The sequence below is a fragment of the Rhineura floridana genome, chromosome 11 (assembly GCF_030035675.1).
Source record: "Rhineura floridana isolate rRhiFlo1 chromosome 11, rRhiFlo1.hap2, whole genome shotgun sequence".
Taxonomy (NCBI): Eukaryota; Metazoa; Chordata; class Lepidosauria; order Squamata; family Rhineuridae; genus Rhineura; species Rhineura floridana.
Genome location: NC_084490.1, coordinates 39,391,945 through 39,419,745, shown reverse-complemented (window position 1 = coordinate 39,419,745; position 27,801 = coordinate 39,391,945). Strand labels below are relative to the sequence as shown.

Below are 27,801 nucleotides of genomic sequence, written 5' to 3'. Positions count from 1 at the left end.
CCTGTGGCACTTCAGCACTCTAATCAGTACCAGGCAGCCAGGTGTGGGAGCCACCATTTTAATTTCCCACAGTGCCATAGACTAGAGCACAAATGGTGGCTCCCTGATTCATTCTGTTCACCACTGATCAGACCATTGCTATTGCCATGGCCACTAGGTAAGCCCACCATCACAGGAGGGAGTCTAGCAGAGGGCACTTTGCCAAGGGCCCCTTCAAACCTGGATTTGTCCCTGTCTTGGCTGCTACGCTACATTATGGTGGTAAACACACTAGTCGCTAGCACAAAGTGTTTCCATTAGCCACATCTGGAGTGGAAAGGGGTTGATCTGCCGATCAGTTGTGAAATCTCTCTGAAGCTGAATTTTTAAAAAATCGAACTCAAGCTGATCCCACCAGGTTTTACAGTAAAAAGGGGCAGGGTTTGACTAGAGTAGCATGTCCCCATTTTTAGAAGAAAGAAGTGGAGAAGCACTGGAACTGGCACAACAGTGAGTGTGTTTGTCCCTTATATCTCAGGTATAACTTCTGCTTATATCTGCCCCAGGGTGAGCCTCCATTATGGGATCATGTGCCTGAAGCGTCTTAACTACGACCGGAAGGAACTGGAGAGAAGGCGGGAAGAGAGCCAGAACCAAATCAAAGGTAGGTGTGTAGCAGGAAGAAAAGCCAAGGGCGATCTTCAAATGGCATCCACAAAAAGTGTGAATTGGGAAAGCAAGTAAGGAAGGCGTTGATACCGCAGGGTTGTGGGGGGTGGGGGATGTGGGATTGGACTTGGTGCTAAGCCTGTCTCCTGTTCCCTTTCTAGATGTGATGGTATGGTCCAATGAGCGCGTGATGTGCTGGGTGCAAATGATTGGGCTGAAAGAGTTTGCCAACAACCTGATTGAAAGTGGGGTGCATGGGGCCCTCCTTGCCCTGGATGACACCTTTGATTGCAACGATTTGGCCCTGCTGCTGCAAATCCCTACCCAGAACACACAGGTTAGAAGCAGGCATGGGAAAGATGGATGGGATAAGAATGGGGAGGGGACTCAGGATAGGCTATGGGGTGGGGCAAAATGATGGTGCCATGATTCCCTGACGGGAGGAAGGGAGGGAACAAATCCTGGAGCCTTTGCCATACCTGCCAATGGACCTCTCCCAGGTGCCAATGCTTATAGTGTGGCAAGTTGATTCCCTGACATCAGATGAACATACACACATCTTCATCAGGCTGTACGAGGCCCTGGGACTATAATGCCCCGGCAGCTGGATTCGCAGACTCTTTTTTTCCCTCTCCTTGATGCTTTGGAAGAGGCAAAGGGGAGCCATACCTTGCAGATCCTCCTGTCAATCACCTGCAAGAGGTTAAAAATTGGAAAAACAGAGGAGAGGAAGGAGAGACTGAATAACTTGCCTATTTTCCTATTTAGGCGCGGCAGATGTTGGAAAAAGAATTTGGAAACCTCATCACTATGGGAACAGACCGGCGGCTAGATGAGGTAAGCATCTCCTCCTTTCACAGTCTCTGGTTTTGTGGGGTATTCTAACCTTCTGCACCCACCAATGCTTTCTTGTGTCCTGCCCTTAGGACAGTGCCAAGACCTTCAGCCGTTCCCCATCGTGGCGGAAGATGTTCCGGGAGAAGGACCTCCGCGGTGTCAGCCCCGACTCGGCCGAGATGCTGCCAGCCAATTTCCGCACAGCCTCCGTGGCCTCCATTACCTCACCCGGGGTGCAGCTTCGTAAGATGCAGCCAGAGGGTGTGTGCAGTACACTGTGGGGAACCCTCTTCCACACATTGGCCGAGTGTAAAGTGAAGCTGAATTCTGAGCATTCCCACTATTTGTTTATCTCTTTATTAAAATGTCTGTGCTGACCTTCAGGATAAACATTCTCAAAACAATGGCAACGTTAAGCACTTGCTGGTGTCAGGAACATGTGCTTTAGTGTGTCTGTTTCCGCACCACCATCACATCTTTAGACTGCCAGCAGGAGATAAGAGTGCTTCAGAGCATGTGCAAAATGCCACTACTGAATGGTTATGCTCATGCCTGCTAATAATTGTTCCATTACACTAGCTTGCAAGCATGTTTGTGCCTTTAGGACCTCACAGTTGTAACCACTAGATTGGATCAGACTAAATTAGTCATTCTTCATTCTCATTGGAATCGGTGAGACTTCAGTTTTACATTGATTTTTAATAGGACCTAAGTGTGATTCCCCCTTTAGGATGCACACCTTAATGTGGTGAGGGGGTTTGAGAGTGTTGAAGAAGCTGAGAGCAATGCCGTCAGGAGTCTAGATCAAGAGGCTAGACTCCTAGCAGGGACACCCACGGCGGAATGGTCAAAGCTGAGACACCAGACTAAGATGCATCCAAATTTAGAGGAAGGCAATGGTAAACCACCTGTGAATACCTCTTACCACGAAAACTCTGTGAACACAGTATCCAAAATGCAACACGAGATAGTGCTGGAAGATGAGACCCTCAGGTCAGAAGGCACTCGCCGAGCTACTGGGGGAAAACAAAGGACAAGTACGAGTAGCACTGTGACTAATGATGCAGCTGGGTCAAAGCTGAAAGGAAACCCAGAGGTTGATGCACACAGATGTGAAAGGAGAGTCCGGAGATGTATGACGCACACAATAGGAACATGGAATGTGAGAAGCATGACCAGGGAAAGTTAGAAATTGTCAAGCAAGAAATGGAACGTATCAACATTACAATACTTGGCATGAGTGAATTAAAATGGACAGGAATGGGACATTTTTAGTCAGGCAACTACAGAATATTTTATGCAGGAAATGAGAAATTAAGACAAAATGGGGTTGCTTAGTGAGAAGTGATGTAGCAAAAGCAATTAGGAGCTACAACGCAAGGTCTGAGCGAGTGATATCAATGAGATTAAATGGGAAACCTATTAACATAACCATCATCCAAGTCTATGCTCCAACGGCATTCATCCTTTCTCTCAGCAGGCATCCACAGTCTATATAAAATCCCATATACTCACACACAATTTGATTCCTCAGTTTGTCAGTGAAAGGAATCTGTTGGGCCAGGGCTTGCTCCTTTATTTGCCTCAAACTTGTATCCCTATTCAGTTCTTCCCTGAACTGCTCTGCCTCTTCCCCAGAGACCATTTGATACAGTTTGTCTCCTTCAGCAGGCCTGCCAAGGGTTGCTATGGTGACCTTAGGCTCGATAACAGGTTGCACCCTGTTTTCTTCAGCCTCTGTTAACATGGCTTCTGTCTCTCTGCCAAGCTGTCGTCTGGTCACCACATATATTTTTCCTTGTGCCCCCATTACATCTCTTCCCAGTATCACTGGTTCTTGTTGCTGGGCATTAATACATACTTTATAATTTCCCTCTTTGCCTCTCCACTGTATGTTTACTAGGGCCATGGGTAAGTTTTCTGGTTCACCCCTCACTCCTTGGATAGTCACCGTTTTCTGAGGTAATATTTCCTCAGATGTTATTAAATCTGGCCTCAGTAACGTCTGAGCGGCACCAGTATCAAGCAATGCCCAATAATTTGCCCCCTGAACACACACTTCCTCTCTTAAGACTTGTATCAAAGTCTTTTACTTCGGTCCAGTTTATCTGGCAGAACTGAACCTTTTTTTCCAGCTCTTTTGGTTCTGTTTTTACTGCCCTTCCCTGAGCAGGATTACTAATGGGGTTGGCAACCCCACATTGAAAACGTAGGTGCCCCGGTCTACCACATTTATAGCATAATTTCTCCTCCATTTTAGGGTACACAGATCCACTCTGGGGTGTCCTGTGCCCTTCAGATTTTACTGGAGGACTCACTCGCTGTGGTACCACATCCTTTCTGCCACCATTATATGGTCTGGGTTTAAACTCTCTTGATGTTTTCCCCACCCAGCCAGTTCTATTGGAGGCAAAGTGATCCGCCATCTCTGCGGCCTCCTGCACCGATGTAGGGGAACGGTCTTTGACAAGGAGCCTTATTTCTGGTGCTAACTGATGGAATAATTGATCCAGTATCATGAGGCTTTTCACCTCTTCCACTGACTGAGCTTTGGCACTACTCATCCACTTTCCAAATATATCCATCAACTTTGCTCCCAGTTCCACAAAAGACCTCCCTGCTTGGATCTGACAGTTTCGGAATAACTTCCTAAAGTAGTCAGGTCCCAATCTGAATCTTTTGTATACTGCCTCTTTAAACTCGGCATATGTGACGGGCCTGTCTGAGGGGAAATATTGGTATACCTCTGCCAATTCCCCTTTGATCAGGTTTGATAAATATTGCATATATTTATCCTCCGGTAGCCCCCACATTTGAGCCGCTTTTTCAAAAGTGCTGAGGTAAATCTGTGGATCTTGTCCAGGCTCAAACACTGCAAAATCTTTCGGTGTCACCTTTATTTTAGTTTCATTTCTGTCCTTTCTTGTTTCATCAGAATGAAACTTCTCTCTTTCAAACTTTAACTTTTCCACCTGTAATTCAGCATCCACTCTCATTCTCTCAAATTCCAACTCCCTCTGTTTGTCTTTCTCCTCAGCGTCCATCTTAACTTCTCTCTCAAGTACTCTATATAAGCGGGATTGCTTGAGTATCCTTCTGGGGTCTCTTCCCTGACAGGTTGTTTTTGCTGGACAGTTGTAAATCCTATTAGTGCTACTCTCAATTCATCTACCCCTTTACCCTCGTGAGGTAAATTGAATGTTATGCACTTCTCCACCAGCTCCTCTCTTTTCATCCTTATGTATTCAGCCATGATGTTGGAGTTCACTCACTCTTTGCCACACACTCTTTGCCAGTCACTCTCACAAGTAATCTTCATTTGTTATTTCTGTTTGCCACACCACTGTTAGGGACTCTCTTTTATTCGAATCTGGATTCTCTGTTGTTCGTATCCCACCGCTACAGCCAACACCTGTGACGCCCTTCCCTGGCTCTCCCTGTCAGGTTCCTACCTGCTTGTGGCTACTGCCTTTCACTAGGCACCACCAGGGACTCCACCAGTCCGGACTGTCCTTTTTTATGGTTTCTCTCTCCGCTCTAGCACAGATCTCAATAGATCCCCCTGCTAGGCAGCACCACCAGTCACGTTCTACAACCAATGTTCCCAGAGACCTTGCCTGAGTCTCTCTATCCGGTTACATTCGTGACTGCGTGCCTATGCTGTTCCCAACCCCCTTGTATCAATGCAGATAACTCATAACTCGGGGTTGCTCTGGATACTTATAATGTTATCTTCTCCTCTTCATCGCTGCCACCATTTGTTACTGTTTCCCTTCAGCCTTGGTCATTACCTTACCCTCCCTTCTGGTCTGTGAAACCCCAGCCAAGGATCAGGCCTCCGGTAAACCAAAATAGTATTTATTAAATAACATTAATAACAAGATAACTTTGATAATGATCTACAAGCTTATGGTTTCATCTATTACTGTGATATTTGACTTATTACTAATCCGAACTCCACCTCCCTCTTTCTCCACACTCTCCTGACATACACCAACTCACACCCACCTCCAAACTCCACCAAAACAACCCACTCACGTCCACCCAGATTCAACTGTCATCCTTCCATTTATACTCTCAGCCATCCAAACACTCAGCCAATCATCCAGCATTCTACTGCTCATTTACTCCCCCCTCCTCTTTCATTCCACTTACCACATATCTTCTATACAAACAGCACTTACCATATATACATTAATACAGGAACATCACAGAAACCTATTAACATAACCATCATCCAAGTCTATGCTCCAACGGTAAATGCAGAAGAGGAATTGGAGAGATTTCATGCAGAAGTACAGGAAGAAATTGATCACACACCAAAACAGGATGTGCTGATAATCATGGGGGACTGGAATGCAAAAGTAGGGAACAGAGAAGAACTAGGAATTGTGGGGAAATGGGACTTAGGAAACAGGAATGAAGCAGGAGAAAGACTTATTGAATTCTGTGAAGCCAATGATTTGTTTCTTGCAAACACGTTTTTTGAGCAACCGAAAAGACAACTGTACACGTAGACATCACCAAATGGTCAATATAGGAATCAAATTGATTATATAATTGGTAGCAGGAGATGGAGAAGTTCCATACTTTCTGCAAAAACAAGACCAGGAGCAGACTGCGGTACAGAACATGAACTGGTCGTATCGAAAATCAGAGTAAAGCTAAAGAACAACAACAAAGCAATCATAAAGCCAAAATACAATTTAAATAACATCCCAGAAGAATATAAAGATCAAATAAGGAACAGGTGTGAGGCTTTCAACTTAGTTGACAGAGAACCAGAAGAACTATGGAGTGAAGTCAGAGACATTATCAGGGAAGAATGCAAAAAGACAATACCTCTAGTTAAAAAGAGAGAAAAACCTCAATGGATGACTGAAGAAACTCTTAAAATGGTTAAAGAGAGAAGGAAAGCAAAAGCAAAAGGAGACAGAAACATGGTTAGAATCTTAAATGCAACTATACATAGGGACATAGGGACAGAGAGAACTATTACAACAGTTATTGTATAGAAATAGAAGAGGACAACAAAAAGGGAAGAACAAGAGCCCTATTCCAAAAGATTAGAGAAATGAAAGGCAAATTTAAACCAAGAGTACTAATGTTGAATAATCAACAGGGGAACACACTGACTAACTGAGATGAAATAAAAGGAAGATGGAAGCAATACACTGAAGAACTCGATAAAAGAGATGCCAGGATGATAGATTCATTCATGGAGGAGCTGTATGATGAAGAACCAGAAATTTTAGAATGTGAGGTGAAAGCGTCTCTTAAAATACTTGGAAGAAACAAATCACCAGGAACAGATGACATACCAATAGAGTTGCTACAAGCTACTGAGACTGAATCTGTCCGAATTTTGATAAAAATCTGCCAAGAAATATGGAAAACTAAACAATGGCCCACAGACTGGAAGCCTTCAATATACATCCCAATTCCAAAGAAAGGGAATCCCAGAGAATGCAGTAATTATCAAACTATTGCCTTAATATCCCATGCAAGTAAAGTAATGCTCAAGATTCTACAACAAAGGCTCTTACCATATATGGAGCAAGAAATGCCAGATGTCCAAGCTGGATTTAGAAAGAGAAGAGGCACCAGAGATCATATCGCAAACATATGTTGGATAGTAGAACAGACCAAGGAATTTCAGAAGAAAATCACCCCATGTTTTATAGATTACAGCAAAGCTTTTGACTGTGTAGATCATGAAAAATTATGGAATGCTTTAAAAGAAATGGGGGTGCCACAGCATCTGATTGTCCTGATGCGCAACCTATACTCTGGACAAGAGGCTACTGTAAGGACAGAATATGGAGAAATCGATTGGTTCCCAATTGGAAAGGGTGTGAGACAGGGGTTTATTTTATCACCTTATTGGTTTAATCTATATGTAGAACATATCATACAGAAAGCAGGATTGGACCAAGATGAAGGAGGTGTGAAAATTGGAGGGAGAAATATCAATAATTTAAGATATGCAGACAATACCATACTTAGCAGAAACCAGTAATGATTTGAAACGAATGCTGATGAAAGTTAAAGAGGAAAGCACAAAAGCAGGACTACAGCTGAACGTCAGAAAGACTAAAGTAATGACAACAGAAGATTTATATAACTTTAAAGTTGACAATGAGGACATTGAACTTGTCAAGGATTATCAATAACTTGGCACAGTCATTAACCAAAATGGAGACAATAGTCAAGAAATCAGAAGAAGGCTAGGACTGGGGAGGGCCACTATGAGAGAACTAGAAAAGGTCCTCATATGCAAAGATGTATAACTGAACACTAAAGTCAGGATCATTCAGACTATGGTATTCCCGATCTCTATGTGTGGATGTGAAAGTTATACAGTGAAAAGTGCGGATGAGAGAAAAAACAACTCATTTGAAATGTGGTGTTGGAGGAGAGCTTTGCACATACCATGGACTGCAAAAAAGACAAATAATTGGGTGGTAGAACAAATTAAACCAGAACTGTCACTAGAAGCCAAAATGATGAAACACATAATGAGAATAATTTGGACACATAATGAGAAGACCTGATTCACTAGAAAAGACAATAATGCTGGAGCAAACAGAAGGGAATAGAAAAAGAGGAAGGCCAAAGATGACATGGATTGATTTCATAAAGGAAGCCACAGACCTGAACTTACAAGATCTCAACAGGGTGGCTCATGACAGATGCTTTTGGAGGTCACTGATTCATAGGGTCGCCATAAGTCCTAATAAACTTGAAGGCAGATAACAACAAAGTGTGATTAACAGTCAGGATCCAACCCACCTTTGTTACTTGGAAATAGGAGGCTGTATTGGAGCACCAAGGTCACGGGTGCTGTTGGAAAGCTGGGAGACTATTGTTATCATTAATATTATTAACATTTATATTTATTAGTTGCTTTTCTCACAAGAGTGACCCAAGTGACTTACATTAAAATCAGTTTGTGTTAAAACAAACACAATCAGTAAAATCTAAAAACACATTTATACATTAAAACCAGTGAAAAGCAAATACAATCAATAAAAACAACAACTAGAAACAGATCAGTACAAGCATTCGTCCTTGGGTCTTATTGTGGGAAACTTGCAGTGGTACAGGATGGGGTGGGAGGAGAAAAGGTGTGGCTGGTGTTGGCGGTTTTCTGTGCCAACACATGCTGATACTAAGAATTCAGGCTGCCCACTTGGCTAGTCAGTAAGTAATCTTGAAAGCTCAGAAGGTTGAGGGCCATCTTGTATGATCTCTTTCTCTTGTGTTCCCTTCCTCTCCTCTTCACCCGGTTCTTTTCACAGGGAACTCATTAGGTAGCCAACGGGCAGACAGTATGTCAGTGCGAACGTACTCCTGTTAATGCCAAGATGACCAAGGTCAGTATGTGCTAACACTCTTTGCCATTGATTGAGTACCAGCAGGGTACTATGCAAAAACAAAACCCAGAAGTGATGTGGCCGGTGCCCAGGTGACTTCCTCTCAGCAATCCTACAGTGAGGTGTACTGAGTGTTTGTCTCTATAAGGACCATAATAAGCCAGGAGGTTCCCAACTTCATATTTCCCTCATAGCCAGGCCATTTGTGAGGAAGAATGCAGAATGAGAGTGCTTAACACAGGGATAATCTCCAGATGTTGCGGGACTCCAGCTCTCATCATCCCTGACCATTGGCCAAGCTGGTTAAGGCTGATGGGAGGTGGAGTACAACAAAATCTGCAAGACACCATGTTGGCTATCCTTGGTAACTCTTTCACAGAAAGGGCGGCTGGAGTGGCAAGAGTATATGGAAGTGGTGGAAAATCTCTGGCCCACGAGCCAAATTTGGCACACAAGGCATCCCAATTTGGCCCACCAGCCCATTTTCCAAGAACTACACCTATCCACCCCCACATGACATATGTGGCATCAGGTGTGGGTCAGGTAGAGACGCGGGTGGATCAGCTGCTCATACAGCCAATCCCTGCAGAAAGCAGGATTGAACTCCCTGTGCATCAGCAGATGCGCAGGGAGTTCAATCCTGCTTGGTCACTTTTCCCCCACACCCATGCAAGCTAAATTCTGCAGGTGGGCAGGGCTACCCACCTGTCAATTACCTGATGCCATTATGACATCAGATTTATTAACAGGTGGGTGGTTCCACCTACCTGTCAAAGTTGCCCCAGCCTGTGGGGTGGGAGGAAATAAAGATCTGGCCCAGCAAGTCAAAAAGGTTCCCTGCTCCTGGTAGATGGACAGGCTGGCTAGTAAAAAACAGCACAGAATAGGTAGTGGGAGAAAGGCTTGGTTCAACTAGGAGGTCAAAAGCAGGCAATTAGTGGATAGATGGAGACAGGAGAGGTAGTTCCGGGCATGGCAGAAAGGATGAAGGTGGGAGTGGGAGGATGGAACAAAGGGAATTGGAGTGTGATCGGAAGGGCAGAGAGAGCTACAAGAGGAATGAAGGGGGTGGCACTGCAGAAGAGATGCAGTCAGGAAAGACGGTGGAGAGGAGGCTGAAAAAAGGTGGGGGAGGGCTTGTGGATGGGAGCAACACACTGCCTGTTTTTCCAACACTCATATGAATCTCTGTCTTGGAGCAAGTATGTACTCCATAATGTATAAAGGGGCCATGTGAGGTTTTGCGCCAAGGAGCTGCACACAAGAGGAGAAAGGTCACTTGTGTAGCCCTTCTCGTATTCCATGTGGAGAAAAGCAACTGGTGACATATCTCTCAGACCTTCACACTGAGGGTTTATTGATCAGAGAGGTTTGGGAAACATCGCCAGACTGCTGTGGATAAACAGGTCCCCTAAGATTTTGGCGGGGGAGGGAGGAGTGAGTAGGAGTGACTTGACGGCACAGATGTCCTTTTTTCATAGTCTGTGACATTTAATTTATTGTATTTTTGCTGAGATTGTCTTGCTTGCTTATAATTTAATAATTTATTGTTGCTGACAAGGGTCACATTGACTTATTATTTGCTGTTATTTTGTTGATATCTCATAATAGCTTAGGTGAGATGGTTTCTTGAATTTTGTTGTTTATTTTTTAGTTATAGTTTGAATTGTTATAGGATAATAGTGTGAGTTTTAATGTTATGAGAATAAAAGGGAGAGAAGAACAGGTCCATATATGGTGCCACAAGCTCTTTGGAGGAAGCATGGGCTAAAAGCAAATCTGACAATAAATAATAAGCAACCACAGGTCCTATTCTGAATGACTAGAGGCTGTTTTGTGTCTGTTGGGATGATCATGAAACAGGCTGGTGATGGGAAGCAGTGAGCTGGGGAAGGCAAAGTGGCCCAGAGAGCATGCTGGGTGGGGAGGGTGGGTGGCAATAAAGAGGCCAGGCGGGTCAGATTTGGCTAGCAGGCTGGATGTTCCCTATCACTATTTTAGGAAAAAGGGAACTTTTTCATTTTTTTAATAACACATACCCACTCACTCTAGTCTTGTGTGAATAACATCTCTCTCTCTCTCTCTCTCTCTCTGTGTGTGTGTGTGTGTGTGTGTGTGTGTGTGTGTGTATGTGTGTGCGCAGATGCTGTCCTGAGTGCATCTGGTCACCCTACCTTGGACAGGAGGAACTCCCCGCTGATGCTCCTTCCTCATCATGCGCTCCAGTCCAGACTGGGAGGAGCTGCTGCTGCTGCCACTGTTGTTAAAAAGGAGAATATGAGGCCACTTGGGGATATGAGAGAGAGAGAGAGAGAGAGAGAGAGAGAATGTACTCTCCCCCTTCTTCCTAGCAGCAGTGGCTTGTGCTCACCGGCATACTCAAGGAACTCAAGCTGAGGAGGGGGCCCTTCCCAAAGTCTGCAGGGGAAGTGGGCCTTCAATCCTGGTGTCTATTTATTGTTGTTGTCTGTTCCAGGCAGGGGCATAGGAATGTGAATGAATATATACACCCGTCCACTCACCCCACCCCGCACCACTCCAGCCTGATCTTCCTGTCTCTCTACTCTGTCCCCAGTAGGTCCATGGGGGTAGGAGTGGGGTGGGCATCTCGTCTTGCCTCCGTTACCACGAATTGGCCCACCTGGCCCACCTATCCTGGTAACCCGTTTCCTTTTCCTGCCCTCCCAAGGGTGCTAAATGCCCGTAGGCACTTTTTAATTTTTGCATTGCTGCTACAAAGGTGTACCCAGTTTCATCTCATGGTTGTCAGAAGGGGATTGCTGCTCAAATTTATCTCGTTCTGCCCCCGCTGTGCCTCTTCTCAACAAGAGTGGAGGGGGATGAGGATGACACAGGTACAAGGGGGACTGGCTTTTCTCCCTCTGCTATGGACTCTCAGCTCATGATGGGAAATGAGAAGAGAAGCACTGAATAAAGAGCCATGCTCCATCCTTAGCAACTACTTGAACTACTGAGCTCTGAGTTGGGGATGCCTGTATACACTGCTGTTGCCTTTACCCAGAAGCAGCCGCATCTTGGCACAAGTAATGAGCCCCTTTTAAAAACAGCTTCCCTCTTTTTCTCCCCCTCAACCACCCCACCCCCTGCTGCAGCCAAGATACAGCTCCCTTTCCCTCCAGAGAGAAGGGCCTGGAATTATGAAGCGAGAAATTATGTGGAGGGATCCCCAAAATTCTCAGTGCTGGCATGAAGCTCCCTCCAAGGCTAAACCTGGCCCAGTGCTGGGATAAAACTGTATATTGGTGGAGCATGGACTCTCCCTCTCTCTCTCTCTGGAGCAGGGAGTCAGGATTTCGGGTGTGAAATGCTCAAACTGGAAGGGGGAGATCTCAGCCTGGGCTAGGCAATAGAACTCTGGACTTTTACAATATGGCACACAGACACCCTCTGACCCCACCCCTCCCGTCAAGACTACTGTAATATAAGAGTTGTATTTTCTGTGTATATCTGTGCTGTGGAATCTTGTGTAAATTGAATTTCTTTTTCGACCGCCGTTACAAGTTCTCTGTTAATTTAAAAATGTGTCCTTTACCCCCATCCCTCTCCCCTGCACACCCATAATTTTCATTTGATGTTTATATTTTCTGCCTTCTGTTTTTTCCCCCACCGCCCTGGGGAGGGTGTGCGGAGGTGAGGGGCAAACCAAAGGGGTGTGTTTTGCATGAGAGTGGGGAGGGGAGAAGAAAAAATACAACCTTGACAAAAAATTTAAAAAATCATTCTATCAGGGAGATTGTGAGGGGCAAGCAGGAAGCTGAGGTGGAAGAGGAGAAAGATCTTCTGCTCCCCTCAACTCCAGTTTGCCTCAAGGTGAGGGGAAGAGTGAGGGGCAGAAGTGAAGTGAGTGATAGGAAATGTTAAAAAAAAAAACAAAAGAAAAAGAAAAAAGTTTGAAAAGATTTTCTAGAATCTCCAGATTTTTGTTTAATTCAACAGCAAGCGCTCTCTTCTGAACACCAAGAAATATTGGCTGAAGGATCTTTCTCTTATTAGACAATACTCTCTGTCACAGTCTTTAAAAGGCCCAATTTAAAAAAAATTCTAGTCCAGATGTGGGGATCCTTTGCTGAACTACAATTCTCATCATCCCTGGCCATTGGCCATGCTGAAATCCTAAATGTACTTACCAAAGAGTAAGACCCATTTAATTCAGTGCAATCCTAATCATATCTCTTCAGAAGCAAGTCCTGATAGCAGCCACTTTTTCTTCCTTGCAACACCACCGTTGTGCCTGCATTGTAATATTTACTGCTGCAGTCCCAACAATGACAATATTGCTGTTGTGTGGGGGACTTAGTCAGTATCCTAACTCTTGGCTATAACCTGTATTTGGTTGCCTAATAAATTTGATTGATTGGTATCCTAACCCCAGCTACCATAACGACCATAGGATTGCACTGTACTAAAAAAAACCCCTAAAATGGGACTTTATGTCTGGGAGCTGGTTCAGTTCTCTGTGGCTCCCACTGAGTACTATGCATTCTGGGTTGCATTCTAGGACACAGTCGAGGGTACAAAAGCCCCTGGATTGAACCCCTCCCTTGTGTTCCTGAACCAACCTCTGTATTTCCTCCCCTATCAATGAATAGTTGCTTTTCCTTCCTATTGGAAAATTTAGAGTCAACATAGAAACAGGAGCAGAAACTGCACTCCACAGTACACAGATATGCTTTGCAAAAAATAACAGTAAAAATCCACCCCTGGTCTACCTGCAACAGAGGCCCTCCCTTTGCCACCACTTCTCCCATTATAGCAAATATGAGGTTACTAGGGGTGTGTTTGCCCAATCCATAGTGAGTCTGCTGAGTCCATCTAGCATCAAGGATGCATCTGCTTGGTTTTGCAGCATCAAGGCAACTAACTGCAGAAGCCCACATTTCTCACAGGCTGTTTTAGCCAAGACCAAGCACAGTTCTCACCACAAAGAGAGGCTACCCACTGCAGCATGGTCACCCTCCACCCCATTCCTTACACTAGGTGTGGTGAACTTTTGGCCCTTCTGATGTTGCTGAACTACAGCTTCCATCATCCCTAGTCCTATTTGCTAGTGCTGATGGGAGTTGTAGTTCAGCAATGTCTGGAGGGCTTACACAAATCCAGGATTGAGTGGAGACTAAACAAGGGAGGGAGAGCAAGATAACTTGCAGCCAGGTCTAGGATTGTTCCGACTGTCTTTTCCTCTATGTAGACATCACCATCTGGGCACCAAGACCGGCCTGTGTGAACTGGCATGACCACAAAGAGGAATGTGTTCACTTCCTATGCAAACAGTTCAAGCTAGAACGGTGGTGCATTCACATTTGCCTTTTCAAACAGCTGTAATTTACTCCTATATTTTCAGCAGTAAAGTACCTAACTTCTGTAATATTTGCACTGCCACCACTAGGGGGAGTAAACTACTTATTTCTCCTCACCTCATGAGAGAAAAATAGTGGTTATCCCATACTTATTCTGCTTTGCTTCAGTAAAGAAATATGCTGCCTTTGAAAAAGACATTCTATATGACTATTTATGTCTGAGAGGGCAGAAATTGTAACTGCTTCTGAATTGTTTGCATTGTCTCTTTCAAACAGCAGCAAAATCATTTCTCAGTCTTCCAGTAGTAATTTATTACCAAACTACTTCTCAGGTAAGAGTGAGCCAAACTGTGATAGTATCACATCCAGCAATTGACTCACCAGGAAAATACCTGTGGAGGCATTCAGTATGTCTCAAATTTAAAAGGTGTCAATTTTTATTATCTCAGGGTGATTTTTTTAAAACCCACCAGGGAAATGACATTAAAGAATCAAGCCATTAAAAAGGGGAGAGTTGAAGGAGGAAAATATTTATAGAATTGTAGAATAGTAGAGCTGGAAGGGGTCTCTAAGGCCATTGAGTCCAACCCCCTGCTCAATGTAGGAATCCAAATAAAAGCATACCCAACAGGTGGCTGCCCAGCTGCTTCAGTGTTGGAGAGTGACCACCTGGAAAGCATTGAATGTCCCAGTCGGTAATGCATTGGCCACTTTTGTGTTTAGTGTGTAGATGAACATTATGAGATTTTAACAAGGATGTAACATTCTATGATGTGCTGTCTGGAACTACAGTTCAGAATTCCACTCCAGATTATTGTGGGATAGCAATGTCTGAGCAACACTAAAGGGATCTAGGGTGGACAGAATCCATGTGGCAGGTCCAAGGAAAGGAAATAAAAGATATAAATACTGGGGCAGGGAACATATGTGGGGGGAAGGTGGATTAATTACAACCTGTGAAAGACCTGAAGAAATATCAGCCAAATTTCCCACTTAACTTGGCCATGGGCAAAGGCTTTAAAGAAAACTGTAGCCATGTCAGGAGCAAAAAAAAAAGGGGTTTATTCTCCATGGAAACAAGACAAAGCGATGGCTATAAATTAAGAATAAAAAAGGCAGCTGGGGAGGAGTATCCATGACAGGAGAGGGGAGAGATAGGGGTTTGATTTGAGCCAAAGTAGGAGAATCCCAAACAATGAAGTCATGATAAGAAACCAGAGAGGAGAGGAGAGCCTTTCACATGCAGTTCTGTTTCAGATTTTGTTTTCACAGGGTTTGCTCCTAGAAGCAACAGGCGCCATCGCTACCCCCTGCAACCAGCTGTATCTTACTTGTGCTTTTAGGGCACTTCCAGACTCACTGTCACTATTTTGAGGTGGGATTCAATCACATTCCGGCAAATTCAGGTTGCACCATTTGAGCTGACTGGGAGCAATGAACCCACTTCCCCCAAAGAATGGACTTTTGGCAGTAATGGGAAAATGCCCAGGGAAGTGTTGGATAACACTTGCTTTGATGCAAATTACTACAGAATAAACACTCATTAAATAGGTCGTCTTGAGAGCCAGTGTGGCATAGTGGTTTGAGTGTTGGACTATGACCTGGGAGACCAGGGTTTGAATCCCCACACGGCCATGAAGCTCACTGGGTGACCTTGGGCCAGTCACTGCCTCTCAGCCTCAGAGGGAGGCAATAGTAAACCACCTCTGAATACCGCTTACAATGAAAACCCTATTCCTAGGGTCACCATAAGTCGAGATCAACTTGAAGGCAGTCCATTTCCATTTTCAAATAGGTTGTCTGGAAGGGCCAATAATCTTTTGCCTAAGAGGAACTACCAATTATCCCTAGCCAGATTCTATTTCATTTCTTCCTCCTCTGTGCAGCAATTGTGTCCTTCTGTAGCTTTAAATACAGATCTCTAGGACAGGGGTAGCAAGTATGGTGTTCTCCAGATGTTGCTGGATTACAGCTCCCATCATCCCTGACTATTGGCCATGTTGGCTGAGGCTGATGGGACCAACATCTGGAGGACAGCAGGTTCCTTGTCCCTGCAGTACAGCATAATTCAAACACCTATTAAAATTCCCTGTTAACTTATTAAATGTACAGGAGCCTAACTAATATGTTACATCATTAAAACTGCTTTCAGGGTTTTGTTTCGTTTTTAGCAAAGACCAGTGTAGCTTATGGCTATGGCCACAATAACTGCTTAGCAGAAAGGAACTGTGGTAACTGTTCTATGAAGACATGACAATCCTGGATGGGCTCTTTGGCATCTTTATAAAAACCACAAAGCCCAGAATTCCTTGGTGAGGAAATTGCAGTCAAGCTGGTGTTGAAGCCAGTTGTAGTGCAGGTTAAAAGCTGGTTCACACAGGTACATTTATCCCTTGATGACTGCAGTTGTCAAGTGACAACACCCACCTATGAATAAGCCATTTCCACCGATCAAGCTTCCAAAAGCTGTCAGACACAAATGTTTTCAAGGAAAAACATTTGGAAGATTGATCAGTTCATGATTCTGCAGTAAGTAATCAAGATGTGCAAGATCACATTATAATTGAGCCTAGCCTATTCAGTTAAGGCAGGGGGGGACCCTGTGGCCCTCCAGATGTTGCTGGATTCCAGTTCCCATCAGCCCCAGCCAACATAGCTAATAATCAGGGATGATGGGAATTGGAGTCCAACAACAACTAGAGAGCCATCGATTCCTAACCCAGTGAGCTGAGACATGAGCAGCAGACCTATTGCTCAGGAACAAGCCACAAGTGTGATCAAGTTCAAAATGATTCAGAGGCTGGGGACACATGGATCACTGAGGCATTAGTTATTCCTTGCCCCAATGTACATTAGCCCCATAAATGTTGATTCCCCTCCCTGCCCAACAGGCTTCAGCCTGCATGGGGTGGCTTCCCTGCTAACTACATATGCCAAACTAGGTTAAAACTGCCAGTTCTAAAATTGTGAGTCTTCCAACAGGTTTTTTTTTTATTAATAGTAGCTACGAGAGGCAGAAATTGGGAGCAGGAGGTCAGGTAAAGATGACCTCTTAACCCTTTCCTTTCTTGCCATTTGGTGTCCTCTCAAAATCAACCCCCAGCTGATTTTCCAAATGTCTGGGATAAATAGAACTCTGTATCTTTCTCTCACCCAGCAGAAGAAAGACAACCAGGGGGAGATTTATGAAAGGACAAGGAAGCAGGGAAAGGACTGTTGAAAGGAAGAATTATGGAATCTCTCATCACATGTAGTTTGGCATAAAAATCAAGGGTCACCTGCTTCCCCCCCCGCCCTCCTAGTTTTGGCTTCTCCACTAGGGGTGCTTCAATGCTCCTGCTGCTCAAAGATGTTGGCAAATGTCCTGAAAGAGAAAGAGAATAAAGGTTTGAATTCTGGATGTCAATAGCTCCCCCACTAAATTATTATTTCTGTACCTCTCAATATGGGCTTTATTATAATCTTTATTTCTGGTTAACACGCATATCTAGCACTTTCTCCAAAGAGGTCAGAGCTGTGTCTCCTTTCTAGACAGATGCTTGTCCTAGATCCGTATGTCTTGAAAGGTCTCATATTATTTCTGTTTCACAGATGAGGAAAACAGAGCTGGGAGATAAGTTTACCCAACTTTACCTAGCAAGCTGAAACAAGATTTGAACTGAAGGCTCAAGTCTAACATTTAAGTTGCAAGATCTCTGCTGGATCTTGGCTGTCCTCCCTCCAGAGGCAGAGGCTACTAGGGCCCCGGCATTCCTGGAGCCGGCCCTGGCTACTACACTAGGGCCACATCCACACCAGGCATTTATTCCACTGTAAACGGTTGTGGCTTCCCCTCAAGAATCCTGGGAAGTATAGTTTGTAAAGGGTGCTGAGACTTGTTAGAGCGTTATTCCCTCACAGAGCTCCAATTCCCAGAATTCTCTGGGAAGAGGGGCTGACTGTTAAAACATTCTGGCCATTGGAGCTCTGTCAGGGGAATTGGAGTCTCCCAATAACACTTAGCACTCTTCACAAACTACACTTCCCAGGATTATTTGGGGGAAGCCATGACTGCTTAAAGTGGAATAAATGTCTGGAGCAGGTGTGTGATTTGGAGTCCAGTTGCTGCCTCTCCCTAGGATTAGACACTGAAAGAGATGGAGGGCTGTTACTTACTGAAATAAGGCTCCAGTTAATTCGTCTACAATGCTCCCTGCAGAACATAAAATAGAACAAATCATTTTTGTTGTTTCTAAGGCATATACCATCTGTTCATCCTGAGCTTACATCTTCCCATTAAAACGTGGTTTATAAAGTCATCATGCTGTGCTTATTGCTTATTTGTATGCACCCTTCCTTCACAGAACACAGGGTGGCATAAGCAGGAATATTCATCCTATTTTCTCATAACACCCCTGGGGGTGGAGGGGGGGGATAGTAGACAGATGGTGACAGCCAAAGTTACACAGTGAGCTAGATGGTTTAGCAGTTATTTGAACCTGGATTCTTCCCAGCCTCCTATCAGTCCAAGTCTGACGCTCTACCCACCAAATCAGAGGTGAACAAACTACAGGCTTCCAGGATCTCTTTAATTTTTTACTCAAACCTGTGATCCACAGACTGGAGCCCAATGCAAACATTAGAATTAAAGAATGGGGTGCCTCTGTCTGAGCACATGCTCAGCTGAGCAATACTGGAACTGATCTTACTGTCCTATTGCACAAAAATCCACTCCTGATTTCTTCACATGCCACCCCCATATTTCTTCAGCTCAGCAGCCTAACTGAGAAGGAAAACACCCTTTTTCTTGTTACTATTGTTAAACAATTGGGAGTTAGAATCCTTGCTGATCCACTGAAAAGCACTGAAGAGAAATCTACCAGTGGATCCCAGTTAGAGATGGGAAAGAAATTCAATTCAGTTCACATTTAAAGCTGAATCTATCAAATTTGCATGTCCGAAACAACTGAAACACAGTCACCCTTCAAAATTCAAACTTAATCAAATTTTGAAATGCAGTTCACCAACCAGTGTTTACAGAAATGCATATATTGGGGAAAGTGTGCATAAAAATGAATATATGAGTGAAAATAACATGCAAAAATGCGTACATTAGTCAAACCTGCCTGCAAAAATGTGTTTATTAGGAGAAATTTGCACTAAAATGTTGGAGAATTTTCATGAGGATTCCCCCCCCCAAAAAAGTATCAAATTGCTGCAGAAATGTGGAGAACTGAATTTAAAATTGGAAAATTGAGAAACAGAGAACCGAAACTGACAGGTCTTTCCATCCCTACCAGTCAAGAGAGATCTACCAGTGGATCCCAGTCTACCTTCTGCCCACTGCTCTACTAAACCACAGACTACAACTCACCTGGCGCACAAGCTGTCTCACACACAGGGCAAACGTAACAGAAATGACAGTACTGCAGGAAGAGAAATGGAAGAGTTACTGCTGGTAGCAGAGCACTGCTGTGGCTGACATTCACAACACCAGAGGAGCAAGTTTTTGGCAGGGGAAGGAATGGGAACAAGCATGGAGGGATAAGTTTGTGACACCAACCTGACAGCTTGCACAGTATTCACTGCTGTCTCCTTCTTTACAAGGGCATTTGTCACACTCTTCGCAATGCTGGGGAGGAAAAAGGGAGGACATTTTCACGACAGCTTTGCTGGGTCTGTTTGGGTGAGAAATCCACACCAAAGCAGTTCTGGCCTACATGCCACAACAAAACCACTCTGCACAATGGACCCCTCCAGACTGATGGGTTTGCTTGTTTTTGCAATTACATTCTGCAACGTGTCCCTGATACAATAACAGTGTGTTCGTGGCAGATTCATACTGGGCCTGTCCACACATTATTCTGCTTTATTAGTTCTGCATTGCTTCCCCAGTGTTATTGCAATATTGCTGTCTGGAGGGGCACTCTGGCCCTACAGCACAACAAAAGCAGGACAAAAAAATAAATCTAAACATTTGTGGTATAAAAAGTTACTGGATTACATCAAGAAGTGATAGGGCCTACACTGATTGCCAATGAAGCAATATGTCCACCCCAAAACATTTGCAGGCACAATCTGTGTTGAAAGCAGGATCACATATAACCACCCCAATACCATCAGAAGCACAAATCATAAAAAGAACATCTGGACGGTCCAATAGGAGCATAAAGAGTTCCCTTATACCAGACTGTTGGTTCATCTTGCTCAGTATTCTCTACACTGACTGGCAGCAGTTCTCCAGGTTTTCAGGCAGGGTTCCCCTCCCCGCAGTCCTGTTGGGTGATTGAACCTGGGACCTTCTGCATGCGAAGCAAATGCTCTACCAGTGAGCCACGACCTTTCTGAGATACATCCCAGGCCCTATATAGTTATCCTGGTCACGACCACCTTGGAAACCACCACCACTAGAATCCCCCTGAAAATATTGTTGTAACTCATTCTGTATTACAGTAGCCAGACTCTGACCTGAACAAGCCTGTTGTCCCTGTAAAAATATTGATCGCAACCAAGAGATTCCTCTGCAGTTTTCAATTCACTCCTGAATCTGACCTTCTCCTGCGTACTTCTGCTTCGATCCTTTCCCCCTCCCGCTTTCTATATCTCCTCTAGCATGTAGGAATCCTGCAGGCAGGTGAGGAGATGGGTTAAAGTTCCTAGAGGAAATGTAATGGGGGATGGGGTATACCATGGGAGCCTTTGAGGAGGACACAACAGTTAGTGGGCTCGACAAGAACTTTATTGTCTCTCTTAAACGGCAATAGAACAGACACAGGAAACTCCTGACTCCCCCTGGAAACAACTAAGCCCAGTGCTACCTAGTGACTTAACAATATAGCGTCACTATCCACACAGGGAAGAAGCCACAGCTTTCCCTATCAGCTGTGAACGTAAAAGTACAGGAGAAGTTTCCAGTTCGCAATCCTAGCAGCAGCAGAAGACACAGCTTTTCTGACTCCCTCCCCCCACTGCTCCATCAGCCTTCTCACCCGTCTTCCTCCACAGCCAGGGCCAGCCCTATCATTTGGCACAGTGAGGTGACCACCTCTGGTGGCCAATGCTGAGGGTAGGGACAGCACACAGCTGTTCTTCCTGACCCCTTCCCCCAGCAATTTCCCTCTGTTGCTACATAGCCTGTCCTGGGCCCCTAATCTGGCCTGTTAATGTCAGGTGCAATGGAGGATGCTATCCTGTCCTCAGTGGTGAAGTAAGATTCAGCTGCCAGTCCAATCAGCTTCTGTACATGGAGTGTGTGTGTGTGTGTGTTGTCTTTGCCTCAGGCAGCAAAATGTCTTGGGATGTCCTCATTCACAGCCCAGACAGGAGGAGAGCACAAAGGGAGGGCAAAAGGATTTGTGGAAGAATAGGGTATTATTATTATTATTGTTATTATTGTTGTTGTTATTATTGTTGTTGTTGTTGTTGTTGTTACCACCTGCCCTTCACTAATAGGTCCCAGATATAGGAGGTCACATCCTCTCCTGATACCTTGCAAAGTGAGCTCCAGGTCTGAAGGGTCTCTGGGCAAAGTACACTCTTGTGGGCTTCCTCCTCTGTTAGCAGGTCCTGTGTCCACAGTCCACACAAGTGTAAATATGCATTAAATGCTCCAGTAGGCTGGGGGGGGGGGTTATTCAGGAATAAGGGCCTCTCTGATGTACTCTTTGCATATACAGGAGCGCACGCACACTGATGGCTAGACAGCAGTAGCTTACACTCAGAAGTGTACAATCATGTTCTTCAAAGTGATCTCCCCTCTTCATTTTCACTTAAAAGCAGAGTGGACCCACAGCCACCAATTTAGATTGGTATCAGTATGTTTTCCCCAGCAGGGCAATCAGCAGCTTTGGGAGGGGGGAATTTGGATTGGTGAAATGACAAAGGGCCGGAGAGGTTAACCTTGCCCTCGCCCAGCACCACTGCTCTGATTCAATTGACTGCCCAGGTTGCTTTTAAGTGAAAATTAAAATATTGGGAGGGTGGCAGTGTGTACATCATAAAAAAGAGGACAAAAGAGTATACAAATCTGCATCTGCACTTTGCATAAAATCTATACATATGCTATGTATAGATGCAAATGAAATAGAAACACAATATATCTTGACATAATAGAGAAGACTGTGACCAGGAGATCTGTGTGCCCACTCAGCTGTACAGGTGCTAACTACTAATGGACAGTCAAGGCTCCTCCTGCTCTCCTGCATTAGAGGTCTTTATCTTTAAACTGGGCATGGCCCAGGGGGCACTTTCAGTAGAAGACACCTTCAAACTGAGGACTGTCTTCTGACAGCCCTATAAATAAGCAGAAGACATGGCCTTCTTAGATTATGGATCTCTCTCATGCCATTTGTAGTTTGGCATAGACAGTATCCAGAAGTTAGGAAGGAAGAGAAGGATGCATGCATAGACACAGAGCAAGGAAAGGCACAGGAAAAAGCCAGCTCTGAGTCAGGCCTTCCAAATGTGCATGCACACACTGCAGTGCAGTAAGATGTGCAAAATAAGGTAGACTCTCACAAAAGACATAACCACAAATGAGGGCAGGAAGAGGAACAAGCCATGGCATAACTAAGCCCAAACTGCTTTTCGTGGAGAGGTGGAAACACAGAGTTCTCCTTTCTGCTCCAAGGATCAAAAGGAAAGGAAATGTGTGAAAGATGTACTGTGAAATGGGAAAGGGCCGTAGCTCAGTGGCAGAGCACCGTGCCTTGCATGCAGAAGGTCCCAAGTTCAATCCCCGGCATCTCCAGGTAGGGCTGGAAGAGACTCCCTGCCTGCAACCTTGGAGAGCCGCTGCCACTCAGTGTAGATAACACTGAGGTAGATGGGCCAATGGTCAGACTCAGTAGAAGGCAGATCTCTATGTTCCACACATCAGCTAACCAGTGTCTCAATCGGCAATGAGGAAGAAACCTATGCCTGCCTCAGAGACAGCGAAGAAAGCATCATGCTGTGGATTAACTGGCGACTGGCATCAGACAGGAGTGGACAAAAAGATGTGAGGCATGCATCTGCCACAGGAAGAGACCCCAATTGCTTAACAACAATCTGTTGTGGCAATCAAAGCCCACAGGACAGAGCTGAGCAGGTCTGTGTGTGGAGGTTTGTTACCTTGCAGAAAGCGCAGTAATGGCAAAGTGAGCCTGCCTCGTACTCATCGTCCTCATCCTCTTCATCCTCATCATCTTCCTCTTCTTCAATGGAAAAGAAAGACATAGAGACAGATGTCCAGAGGCCATCCTAGGTTCTCTTGCTGGGGGAGGGAGGAGGTCTAGGGTGCAGGTGGGAACCAGGTGGTTATTGGGGCCTAGCTGGATGGTGCTACTAAAGAGGAGGGAGTTGGGCTTCTGGGATTACCAGAGAGGGAAATATTGAGGAGTCAAGAGTTTCTGTGTGCAGAGAACAGGCAAGGTTCTTTAACAGGCGAAGAAAGGTCGCCACAATTTATGGGCCTTCTGGGACATTAATGAAAGCTGGATGGGCAGAGTTGGGAAGGCTATCTGTTATTACTAACAAAAACAAACATGGTCTTATCACATGCCCACCTTGCCCCCAACCACTGAATTTCTCTCACCTTCTTCCCCTTCAGAGTGTTTCTTGGCCTTTTCACGGCCTTCATGTTTGTGATGCTTTTGTTTGTGTCCTTCCTCCTTCTCCTCCTCTTTTTCCTTAGATGAAGTTTCATCAGACTCTTCTTCCTTATCACCGTGGTGATGGTGATGATGATGGTGTTCTTCATCCTCCTCATCCTCCCCTTCCTTATGGTGATGATGGCCACGATGGTGATGGTGCCCATGGGCCTCTTCCTCCTCCTCCTCCTCCTCCTCCTCCTCCTCATCATGGTGATGATGGTGATGACTGACGTGCTCTTCTTCATCACTGTCATCATCATCGTTGTCATGATCATCATGGTGATAGTGGTGACTGTGATGTCCATGATAGTGGTGTTCATCTTCATCACTATCATCATTGTGGTGGTGATCACTGTGATGCTCATGATGGTGGTGATGTTCATCATCATCATTTTCAGAATCATGGTGGTGATGGTGATTGCCGTGATGTTCATGGTGGTGGTGGTGTTCATCATCATCATCTTCATCATCATCATGCTCTTGGTGGTGGTGATGATGGTGGTGGTCACTCTGATGTTCGTGGTGATGATGATCATCGTCATAACTGTCACCGTTGTCATCATCATGATGGTGGTAGTGGTCACCATGGTGCTCATGATGGTGGAGGTGTTCATCGTCATTATAATCATAGTGGTGTTGATGGCTACCATGATGTTCATGCTGCTGATGGTGCTTGTCATGGTCATCATTGTCATCATCATCATGATCATGGTGGTCAACGTGGTGATGATGGTGCTCACCATGGTGATGTCCATTGTGGTGATGATGTTCCTTTTCATTGTCATCATCATCACCATCATCATCATGGTGAGGATGGTGGCCTCCTTGGTGATGTCCTGCTTCATGAAGGTGACTCGCATGGTGATAATGATGATCATAGTCATAGTTGTCATCACCATCATCATCATGACCATGCTGATCGTGGTGTTCATAGTGGTGATGGGGTTCCTTGTGATGGTGGAGTTCATCCTCATGGTGGTTTCCATGGTGCTCTACATTGCCATGGTGGTGGTCATGGTGCTGCTGCTGATCCTCTCCCTGTGCTCTGGGAAGCTGGAATGAGCAGAGCAGGACCAGAAGGAGACCCATTGTCCAGGCCTTCCAAGAAGCCATGGCAGAAGGGGAGGGGTGGAAGCTATATGTCTTGCACCCAGAAGTCTCAGTAGAGGTCTCAGAGACAAGCAACTAGGAAAGGCGCTCAGCCCACAAGGAGAACCAAGGGATAGAAATATACAGTTTCCAGCCCAGAGTTTGTATGAGCGACATCTACAGCTGGCCTAGATTAGCCCTTCAGCCCCCAGCCAATGACTGCCAAGCCCAGCCTCCAAGATAGATGAGAACGCCAAGCCCATGGGCCCTGCCATGCCCATATGAGGTGGCTGGGCTGGAGGGGTGGAGAGGGAAAGAGAGGGAGCTAAGCCGCTTGCCAGAGTGCTAGTCTATTATTAGCTGTTAGGAGCAACTGCAACGCACTCCCTCAAAGTGACAGGGAAACCAGCAGAGTTTCATTTCAGAGGAGATAAGAAATAAGAGCCAGGACTCCTGGGTTTTCTAAGATAGAGAGACAGAGTGCTCTAGTGTACTGTATTAGAGAAACTGGAAGCTCAGAATCCTGGTTTCTTTTGTACCTGGGAGTTAGAGCAACAGACTTGGAATCCTGGGATCCTGTGTTTCCTGAAAGAAGAGGAAGGCCTAATGTAGGTGTGGGGAACGTTTCACCCTCCTGATGTTCCTGAACTACAACTCTCATCATCCCTGGTCACTGGCCATGCTTTGTGAGGCTGACAGAAGTTGTAGTTCAGCAACATCTGGAAGGCTAAAAGCTTCCCACACCTGGCCTGATGGGTTTAGGGTTGATATCTGGATATTAGTAAATCAGGCAGACCAGAGGTGTAATGGGAGAATGGCAAGGGGAGGACAGAAAACGCTGATTTTAATCAATGTGATTGATTATTTGCTGGTTGTAAATGCTTTACTGTTTTTTGTTTATTGGTTTATTGGTTTTTTCAGTTCAGCCTAAATTCTAGGAAGTGAGCAATTTTAGCTATGCATACTCCGGAATAAATCAACATATATATCCCATCTGAGAGAAACTGTAACATGGATGGTTAAAGTGATTGGGCTGGGCATCCCAGAAAGATACAGCCTCCAGATTTTATGGAAGGCATTGCAGCAGCAGCATGGATTAATAAGAAAAAGGCAAGGGTATGGTTAGTGGGGGGAGGCTTGTGGGGAGGTAAGAAAGGCTTCGGGACTCGGGTTCTGAGAAGGAAATGAAGCAATCAGGAGCTAAGGTTATGCTCCAGAGTATTTTTTTTTAATTCAGAGTTAGTGGTTGGGGGCATACATTCCCTGCAGTGTCAGGAATGTGCTGATGAATCCCAGCGGCTGAAACCAAATCCACAGAGCTGGCTGAGATCTATAAATACCTGCGCAGTGCTGCAATGGCCTGCATGATTCCTGCTGGTGTCCTGTTCTCTGGATGACAGTGCAGGAACTGTCCATGACAGGTCACAGTCCAATAAGGATGGGAGAGAAATTTGGTTCCATTCACATTTTTATATGAACCTATCTAATTTGCGCATCTCAAAACAATATACAAACCAAGACGAAGATAGCCTTTGAAATCCACACTTCTCAAGCCGCATACACAAATGTGTATACGAGGGGAAAGTGTGCAAAAATGCATATGTTTGTGAAAATAACATGCCACACAGCATTATATTAGGGAGCATGGCTTGCAAAAAAGTGTATATGAAACAAAACTACATACAAAATGTGTATATTTGGAGAACACATGCACTAAAAGGCTGACGGAGGGCTTTTTCTTTTATATTAAAACTGATGCAGAAATGTGGAGAACTGAACTTAAGACTGGAAAAATGAGAAACGAAGAGAAACCAACTTTGACAGATCTGTCCATCCCTTCCAGTCTAACCAATCAGGCTGAACCTGGCTGGACTTTAGAGGGCGCCCACAAACTAAGGTTCCTAATGACAAGGGCCAGAAACTGTCCGAAGCAGGGTTGGAGGCACGTACTGAGGAGCTGGAGGCCTAGCAGACACCCTTCTCTTTCGCTTCACACCAAAAAGTCACGTGGAGGCGCTGCTGCTACTTGGTTGAAGAGCAGAAACCTGTTGAAAGTGCTTCTTTTTCACAACTATTAAACGTGAAGGAGCCTTTTACACTTGGCCACCCTATTGTGTGATCAGAAATCGAGAGATACAAGAATGAACCAGACCTCAGGGACTGAAGACTGAGTCTGCAATACTATACTATAAAACAGAGGTTGGACTGCCTACAAGTCGATCCTGACTTATGGTGACCCTATGAATAGAGTTTTCATGGTAAGCGGTATTCAGAGGGGGTTTACCATTGCCTCACTCTGAGGCAGAGAGGCAGTGACTGGTCCAAGGTCACCCAGTGAGCTTCATGGCTGTGTGGGGATTTGAACCCTGGTCTCCCAGGTCATAGTCCAACACCCTAACCACTACACCACACTGGCTCTCTACAGCGTCTGTATACCACCCAATAACTCAGTCAACTCCTCTAGACCTCATTGCCCTTGTCAGGGATTCCTCTGGTTCCTCAGCCTCACTTCACATAAAACAGGCGCCTGTAATCCTTTCATTGCCACCAATCCCCACATAATACTTCTTTAAATCCTCCTAGTAGCATGTATGGAAGGCTTTAGGTGTGAGATGACACCATCACTGATGAAATGGAAATGGACTGCCTTCAAGTCGATCCCGACTTATGACTACCCTTTGAATGGGGTTTTCATGGTCAGCGGTATTCAGAGGGGGTTTACCATTGCCTCCCTCTGAGGCTAGTCCTCCACAACAGGGGCCTGCTCAGCTTGCCACAGCTGCACAAGCCAGCCCCTTCCTTGTCCATAACTGCCAGCTTGGGGGGCAACTGGGCTCCTTGGGACTATGCCGCTTGCCCACGGCTGCACAGATGGCAGGGCACGTAACCCCTGAGCCACTCACTGTGCAGGTGATCTTTAGC

The 27,801-nt window shown here is 45.1% G+C and overlaps 2 protein-coding genes across 13 annotated transcripts in view; one reads left to right on the top strand and one right to left on the bottom strand.

Annotated features, from left to right (window-relative positions):
• Positions 1-18,446, top strand: part of PPFIA3 (PTPRF interacting protein alpha 3) — a 71,793-nt gene extending 53,347 nt beyond the window's left edge. For 11 of the 12 annotated variants that reach the window (XM_061590970.1, XM_061590968.1, XM_061590969.1 and 8 more), the window contains 6 exons: positions 546-643; positions 810-985; positions 1,417-1,485; positions 1,575-1,746; positions 8,787-8,861; positions 11,005-18,446. In XM_061590970.1, coding sequence (XP_061446954.1) covers positions 546-643; positions 810-985; positions 1,417-1,485; positions 1,575-1,746; positions 8,787-8,845 — 574 coding nt within the window. In that variant the 3' untranslated portion in view covers positions 8,846-8,861; positions 11,005-18,446. The remainder of the gene's footprint in view (positions 1-545; positions 644-809; positions 986-1,416; positions 1,486-1,574; positions 1,747-8,786; positions 8,862-11,004) is intronic. The other variant, XM_061590964.1, reaches the window with a different exon arrangement.
• LOC133367141 (uncharacterized) lies at positions 15,218-24,872 on the bottom strand. Its single transcript, XM_061590973.1, has 6 exons — positions 23,733-24,872; positions 23,270-23,352; positions 19,722-19,790; positions 19,533-19,584; positions 18,335-18,371; positions 15,218-17,543 (listed from the first exon to the last, which is right to left on the bottom strand). Exons 1-5 carry the CDS (start codon positions 24,774-24,776, stop codon positions 18,360-18,362), a joined length of 1,260 nt encoding a protein of 419 aa, XP_061446957.1. The 5' UTR covers positions 24,777-24,872; the 3' UTR covers positions 15,218-17,543; positions 18,335-18,359.
• Positions 24,873-27,801: the final 2,929 nt, after the last annotated feature.

Bases quoted from the DNA above. Each gene is read 5' to 3' on its own strand.
- LOC133367141 (XM_061590973.1), bottom strand. From the start codon at position 24,776: ATGGAAACCACCATGAGGATGAACTCCACCATCACAAGGAACCCCATC. The intron at 23,353-23,732 runs GTGAGAGAAATT...TTTCCATTGAAG, and splicing joins ACACTCTGAAGGGGAAGAAG to AAGAGGAAGATGATGAGGAT. The intron at 19,791-23,269 runs GTAACAAACCTC...TTTCCTCCCCAG, and splicing joins ATTACTGCGCTTTCTGCAAG to CATTGCGAAGAGTGTGACAA.